At 38.0% G+C, this 8,608-nt stretch overlaps 1 protein-coding gene across 1 annotated transcript; it reads right to left on the bottom strand.

Annotated features, from left to right (window-relative positions):
• Positions 1–4,941: 4,941 nt before the first annotated feature.
• On the bottom strand, positions 4,942–8,078 carry LOC132529973 (olfactory receptor 8S1-like). The gene is given in 3 exon segments (XM_060167054.1): positions 4,942–5,812; positions 5,814–5,888; positions 8,071–8,078. Coding segments are annotated over 3 exon segments (954 nt in total).
• Between the last annotated feature and the right edge of the window lie 530 nt (positions 8,079–8,608).

Below are 8,608 nucleotides of genomic sequence, written 5' to 3'. Positions count from 1 at the left end.
AGGAAACCATTGGCAAAACAGAAAGACAACACATGGTATGGGAGAAAATATTTGCAAACAAAGAGACTGACAAAAGGTTAATCTCCAAAATATAAAAACAGCACATGCACCTCTATGTCAAAAACACAGAGAACCCAATCAAAAAATGGGCAGAAGATATAAATAGACATTTCTCCAAAGAAGACATAAAGATGGCCAAAAAGCACATGGAAAGATGCTCAACACCACTACTTATCAAGAAGTGCAAATCAAAACTACAACGAGGTATCACCTCACATTGGTCAGAATGGCCGTCAGCAAAACGTCTACAAACAACACATGCTGGAGAGGGTGTGGAGAAAAGGGAATCCTCCTACAGTGTTGGTGAGAATGTAAATTGGTACAACCACTATGGAGAACAGTATGGAACTTCCTTAAAAAACCAAAAATAGAACTACCATATGATTCAGCAATCCCACTCCTGCACATATCCAGAGAAAACCATAATCTGAAAAGACACACATACCCCAGTTTTCATTGCAGCACTATTTACAATGACCAAGACATGGAAGTAACCTAAATATCCATCTACAGAGGAATGGATAAAGAAGATGTGATACATATATACAATAGAATATTACTCAACCATAAAAAAGAATGAAGTAATGCCATTTGCAGCAACATGGATGGACCTAAAGATTATCATACTAAGTGAAGTAAATCAGACAAAGACAAATATCATATGATATCACTCATATGTGAAATCTACATTAAAAATGATAAAAATGGGGCTTCCCTGGTGGCACAGTGGTTGAGAGTCCGCCTGCCAATGCAGGGGACGGGGGTTCGTGCCCCGGTCTGGGAAGATCCCACATGCTGCAGAGCGGCTGGGCCCGTGAGCCATGGCCACTGAGCCTGCGCATCCGGAGCCTGTGCTCCTCAACGGGAGAGGCCACAGCAGTGAGAGGCCCGCATACCACAAAAAAAAAAAAAAAAGATACAAATGAACTTATTTACAAAAGAGGAACAGATTTACAGATATGAAAAACAAACTTATGATTACCAAAGGGTAAGTGTGTGGGGGGAGGGATAAATTAGGAGCCTGGGATGAACACACAAACACTAACATATATAAGAAGATAACCAACAAGGACCTACTATATAGCACAGGGAACTCCACTCAATATTCTGTGATAACCTATATGAGAAAAGAAACTAAAAAGGAATGAATATATGTATATGTATAACTGAATCACTTTGCTGTACACCTGAAACTAACAAAACATTGTAAATCAACTATACTCCAATAAAATTAAAATAAAAAAAGAAAACCATCAAGCCACAAAGAGACTAAAAGTTGAAAAGAGAAGAACTACAAAAACCACCAGAAAAAAAGTAACAAATTGGCAATAACTATATACCTATCAATAATCACTTTAAATGTCAAAGGTCTAATGCTTCAATCATAAAAAAAAACAAAATGAGACCCATCTACATGCTGCCTACAGAGACTCAGTTCAGAGCTAAACACACACATGGACTGGGAGTGAGGGGATAGAAAAAGATATTCAGTGTAAATGGAAATGAAAAGAAAGCTGGGGTAGCAATACTCACATGAGAAAAAAATTAGACTTAAAGTCTATAATAAGATACAAATAAGGGAATTATATAATGATATAGGGATCAATACAGGAAGATTCTGTAACGTTTGTAAACATATATGTACCTAATATAGGAGCACCTAAAATATAAAGCAAATATTGACAGACGGGGATAAATTGACAACAATACATTAACAGTAGGGGACTTTAAAACCCCACTTACATCAATGGACATATCACCCAGACAGAAAATCAATATGGAAACAATGATCTTAAATGACACATTAGTTCAGTTGGACTTAATAGGTATCTACAGGACATTCCATCCAAAACACCAGAATACACATTCTTTCCAAGTGCACATGGAACACCCTGAAGCATAGATCACATGATAGGCAAAAAAACAAGTCTCAACAAGTTAAGAGAGTAGAAAGTATGCAAGCATCTTTTCCAACCAAAAGGGTATGAAACTAGAAATAATTACAGGAAGAAAAATGTAAAAAATACAAACAAGTGGAGATTTAAAAAAAAAGGGGGTCAAAGAAAAAACCAAAGAGGAAATCAGAAAATATCTTGAGACAAATGAAATTAAAACACAACTTACAGGAGAGTAAATCCAAATGGTTAACAAACACAAGAAAAATCAGTAACACTCACTGGTAGTAAGGGAAATATAGAATATGCTAAACAAAGACACCACTTTGTACCCACCAGAAGGCAGAAAGTGTTTTGTTTAATGTTTTTTCATTTTTTTTAATTGAAGTATAGTTGATTTAAAACATTCTATTAATTACTACTGTATAGCAAAGTGACTCAGTTATATATATATATATATATATATATATATATATATATATATATATATATACACACGCTCTATTTCATATGTTTTAAATGATCTGTAACAACTGGAGAGTATGTAGGGGAAACCTATTCACTACTTAGGATGTGTGAACATTCCAGAAGGCAATCTAGCAACATATATTCAAATTAAAATACATATCCACATTGATTTTAGAATCTCATTCCTGAGAATCACCCCCATATAAATAAAAGCATCCAAAGTTTAAGGATTTATATACAAATATGTTTATTGAACTATTACTCATTATGACAAAAATCTGGAAGCAAAGGTAATGCCCAACTAAAAGATAGTTGTATCGATTATGGCATATCCTTACCATGGAATATTAGGCTATGATTTGAAAGACTAAATTAGAATTAAACCATTTGACCTACATTAATATGACCCTGGTATTGCTGAATGAGAAAAACAAGATAAAACCTACATATTTAAAGGGAGTTTAAAAAACAGAGCAGCCATGTATATGTAAAAATGAATGTGTATGTAAAAATGAATATATCTGTATATGTATATATGAGCACTTATATATGATTATATGAGCATGGAGAAAATTATGAAAGAAAATACTTTTAGGTAACATGGGTTCATGGAAAAGGAGGTGATGTAGTTCGAGGGAGAATAGAAATTAGGGAAAAGGGAGGTAAGTAAAAAAAAAAAATAAGACTGGACCACCATGAAGCACTATACATGAAATGATCTCATAAAATTATGTATGTGTCTTTATGTATATAAAGATATACAAATTAATTTTAAAATGTCAAGTCCACACTCCTTGGCTGAACATACTTAAAATAATTTTTCACAAATTATCTCCGTATTTTTGAAATAGAAATTAGTGGGTTATTATTGTTATTTTAAATTCAAATCTAATTATCTTTTCTGATTCTCCATTTCAGCCCAAGTTATGTTAATTTTGAGTGCTGGAAACTAATAGAGTAACAGGAAGGGATGAGCATGAGAAGAATCATGTGTTTTTTCCATCAGGAAAGGAAGAGCTTGGGTGAGGAGAGCACTGTGGAGGTAGTTTTGAGTGGTTTGGAGGTTTGGTATGCTGTCCTCAAATCCTCCCAGGTATGTGCTCAACTCTTGATCGGTTCTATGTGCAGCCCAATATGATAGTTCATTCTCACAGGGTTGTAATTCAGCAAGCCAGAGAATCAACCTCTGACTTTGGCTTTAGGTCATCTCTAAGCCACAAGCAGTAAGGTCAAAATTTCCAGATTTGAACTTGTCTTGCTTGAAATTATCCTTCGTTCTTAATATTTTTATCCCCACCCTATCGAATGACAGCAGCAGCTTAATCACTATAGTTTCATTCTCGGTGGGTGCATGATTTTAGGTAATCACAGGTGGTAAGTATCTGCCATTGAATAGCGTGGTGTATATGTTCCCATCAGAGAATATAAATAGAAGATTTGCTATCTTTTGTACCTCCTTGTATATTAATTAATCAAAAATAATCCCACTGGGGGTCAAGTGAAGGACATAATTCAATTTTTAGTGCTAATTTTGAGTACCAGTTTGACTTTTGTTTCCAACCAACATAATTGGAATTTGGTTCTCACTAATAAAGAAAAGGATGTTCTGCAAAGTACCAGACGCAAGAAAGGGTTTGTGAAAATGGACTCTGGATTCAGACCTACTGGTTTGAAATTCCAGTTCCCTTCACCTGTAGGCAACTTTTCTGGTTCTCAGTTATTTATTTGTAAAACAGGAGTAATAGTACTTAGTTCATACAAGGTTGTTGAGATAAAGAGGATTATATGTGTAAAACACTTAAGATGAGGGTCTTTATTAAAAGTTTGCTATTGTTATTTTGCTTACTGAAAAACTTCCTGGGAGGAAGCCCACTGGGCATGGAATCACTGGAGATCTCAGTAGCAGGAGAGCCTGGGCAGTCTCTTGTTAGGAGGCAGGTGTAGAATGATTGGCGTTTCGTGGGTCACATGATCTCCTTGTGGTGAGTGTGGGGACACGAGGTACCATGGGGAATCCCACTGATCTACACAGAAGGGGAAGTGTTAATTTCCCTAAGCAAGAGTGGTATGCAGTTAAAGTAGGAAGGATAAAATCATGCTGGGCAGGCAAAAGTAACAGGTGTTCTCTACAACACAAATATATAAACAATATGTTGTAAAATTATCTGACCTACTTCTCATCCTCTGAAGAGGGCTGACCACTAATCATCCTATGAATAGAGCTTGCTGCCTTCTTAAGCATTATTAAGATTCTGACACATACATATCTTTTAACATCTGGCATGATGGTCAATCAAGAAATAATCCCTTGTTTCTAAGAACACTACTTCCAAGCTGTGATCAGACCAGTATTGTAGCAGTGAATAAGTCATCCTTCAATACAATCCTCACGTACTGAAGGATTTAAGAACACTTCTAACAAAGATGTTTCTAAGAACGCTAAAAAAAACTTTATTTCCAGTTATGTATTTTGTTACAGAGTAGTTTAGCTTCTCCATGGTCCTGTTCCTCTGGTCCTCTATGTGAAAAAGTTAACATATCTTCTTAACATCCTTCCCATAGCTGCCTTCACCTCCTTGTTCTGAAGGCTATACATGAGGGGATTCAGCATGGGAGTGATCACACTGTACTGTAAAGGGAAGATCATCTCCAGGGGGAACCTGAGGTTGGCAAAGAGATAACTGAGGAAACCTGAGCCATAGAACAGGATCACTGCAGTGAGGTGGGAAGAGCAGGTAGAGAAGGCCTTGCTTCTGCCTGAGGTGGAGCTGATGCTCAGGATGGTGGAGACAATGCAGATATGAGAGAAGAAGATTAAAATGAAGGTTCCAAAGAAACGGAAGACAGAAGAGCAGAGCAAGAGTGTGAAATTGGTGGAGGTATCAGAGCAAGCAAGATGGAAGAGAGAAGACAGCTCACAGGTGAAGTGGGGAAGAGTTTGGTCCTCACAGTAGTCTAAATTGACAGCCAGAAGGATGTTGATGAGAGCATCAACAAAGGCCAGGCCCCAGGAGCCCCACACCAGCCCAATACAGAGCTGGTTGTTCATCACCTGGCCACAGAGCAGAGGGGAGCTTATGGCTACATAGCGGTCATAGGCCATCACAGCCAGCAGACAGGCCTCAGTGCCCCTGGTGGCAACTACAAAGAAGGCCTGAGCCAGGCAGCTCTCTACAAAGATGGTTTTACTTTCAGAAAGTAGATTCTCCAGCATCTTGGGGACTGTGACAGATGAATGGCAGAGGTCCAGAAAGGAGAGCTGTCCCAAAAAGAAGTACATGGGTGTGTGGAGGTGAGGATCAACTCTGATAACCAGCAACATTACCAGGTTCCCCAACAGGGTCAGGAGGTAAATCATCAGAAACAACATGAAGAGCAGAATCTGGTTGAGGGTCAACAGAAAACCCAAGGAGGATAAACTCACTGAACATGCTGTGGTTTCCCATAGTGATAAAAAGATTTACCCTAGGAATCCAAGAGAGAAAGACATTAAAACTCCTTCTGCACCTCCCAGTTACCCCACTGACTTAGCCCTCTTGTTCATATACATCATTTCACAACTGTACTGAAAACCATGTTCACATATTCTTAAGCTAACTTCCTAATCATCATGATAACTTTGATATTGCTGGATGGCATTCTACCACCCCTCTATCAACTCCCTATGTAAATCTGTAGACCCTCGTCTTATGTCTCTAGAGGTTTCTTTCTTTTATTTTTAAGATGGGTACTAATACAGAGAACATTTCGTATAGTCAGTGGAAATAGAGAGAGAATTTATTGATGCAGCAGAGTAAGAGGTAAACAGCAGAAGTGTAGTCCTTGAGAAAGGGAAAAGGAATGAGATCCAGAGAGCACAGGTGGAGTTTTGTCCATAGATAGGAGGAGAGGCTCTTTATCTTTTGTAAATAGGAGGGAAGTTATAGAGAGTGGGGACTGAGGCAGCTAGCTTGCAGGATTTTATGGCTGAAATAGACTTTCTGATTGCTGCAAAGTTTTTGAAGAACTGTGAGATGAGACCATGAACAGAGTTTGCCTATCTATCTATCTACCTATCTATCTATGTATCTGTGTGTGTACGTATGTTGTGTGGTTTTAGCGAAGTGGCCGTAAGGGATTCTGATGAACCAAGAATACAAAACTCAGGTATACCAAGTGGAAAACTATTTACTAAGGAAATACAGCAGGATTAACTGGTGATACATTTGCCTATTTGAGATTCTGGAACCAATCTGGACAAGTGTGTGGTTGTCACCGTAGTATTTAGATGCTTAAGCACATGTGTGGAGCAGACAGATATTTGGCTTTAAATGGGGTTTGTTTTTTTCCAGGCACATGCAGTGATAAGGAAAAAAAAAGAGGTAGGAAAGAAAAGCATGCTTACAAAGTGAATGGATCACAGAAACAAGGCTGTGCAAGGAATTAAATGGGGGGCCAAGCAGAGGAGTACGGCTAGGGCAAAAGTCATACAGTCATTGGTTCGGGTTTGAAGAATTGCTTATATAGGAACACTAGGTTAAGCAAATTTTAAGATTTGGAGATAGTCGTTAGATAGAGGGATGCTTGAAATTCAGACTTTGTAGGTATAAGGACTCCTGATGACAAAGTGATGGGCATTATTGTGGGAGTAGGTGGCTAAGATGAGGTAGAAGATTCAGTCTCTGGCCCCATAGAGGACAAAGTCTAGGTTGCTGAGTTAGTGTGGTGAGGACTTTTTTCCTGTTTTTTGTTTTTTAATTTTACTCCATTTTCTTTAGTGATTCATTATTTGAATTGCAGATTTAAGACTGTGGTTGATGAGGAGAGAGTTTAAGGCATGAAGAGTGGGAAATGTGTTCCTAATGTCCTACCATATCAGCTGCTCCAAGATAAAACACAGGCTTTATGCCTGAAGTTCAGTAAGTGCAGTGGCATGTTGCCAACATCTTGCAATTTAGAAACAGACATGTGTTGTATAACCCAATTGTGTCATTTACTATCTGTTTAACTTTTGTGATATTGTTTGTTCTTTTAAATCATAATTTTTCCACATGTAAATTGAGTAAACTTGGGGGAAGTAATATATATCTTACATTTGGAAGGACTGAATTAGCTTACACATAAAGAGCTGGAAACAAGATTTCTGACATATTGTAATTATTAATGCATACCAGAAAGAGGAAGAAGAAGAAGGGTATTTCAGAGGAGTAGATCAAAGCATGTTAGGGAAGAGATAATATGAAGCCATATTGCAGAAGAGCTAGAAGCAGTGTTTAGCTGGAGAACAGTGAGGAGATGAGAGTCTTCAAAGGGAAGCTAAGTCTCTTAGGAAGCAAGAAGAGAGGAAGCAAGTATAGGGAAGAAAGAAGTACCTCAAGGAGTAGGTTAGAAGGGGATAAAGCATCAGAGGATTCAGTAGAACATTTTCATACTCTTGACTTCTCTTGGTGGAAACAGTATCCTGGAGCTTTGAGTCAATAGGTGAAGAGATCAGAGATCAAGTGATATTCATTAGAAAAAGATGTAGCATAACTTCCCAATTCTGGGAATAGACATAGTATTCTTTCTAGGCAGCTGAGAGGGGAGAAAAAAAGAAATACATTAGCTCAGGCTCCAAAAAGCATGTCATTTGTAGAGAAAGTGTTCAGAATCTTATTTGAACTCTTACCCCGTCATGGCTTTGAAGAAAAGACAGGAAAAATATCTTGAAAATTTCAAGTTCTTGACAGGTTGTACTAATTTCTCTCATAGTGTCTCAAGCTTATGTGAGTCAGTGAGTACAAGATCATGAGTTCACACATTTTCCTCAGTGACGCTAAATATGTTGCTGATGGTGTTATCTGAACAAAGGATTCTGATGTCTAGCCGATTAAAAGAGCAGTTGGTTTAGGCTGAACTAAGGAACCCAGAGGACTGGTTCAATAATCTATATCCCTAGAAGTTACAGCTTGAAGCTAAAGTCTAGACTCATTTGCTAAGAAGCTTGAACTTTTAAAAAGACATAAGGGATTTTCTCATTTGTGAGCTTTGCAACTTGTGAACTGAAACAATCAACTTGAACTCCTAGATGAGCCTTCCTGCTAGTCTGCTGGGAACCGAAAAGAGGAAGGGTAGGAGAAGGGAATTTTGAACCTGCGAAGAAAGCCAGAATTTTCCCTTAGGGACATACAGGCCATGTGGACCCTCAGAGAATTCACTTGGGATCT

Source organism: Lagenorhynchus albirostris, chromosome 11 (genome assembly GCF_949774975.1).
Source record: "Lagenorhynchus albirostris chromosome 11, mLagAlb1.1, whole genome shotgun sequence".
NCBI lineage: Eukaryota > Metazoa > Chordata > Mammalia > Artiodactyla > Delphinidae > Lagenorhynchus > Lagenorhynchus albirostris.
Note: the sequence above shows the minus strand (reverse complement) of the source record. Positions and strands in the feature narration are given on the sequence as shown.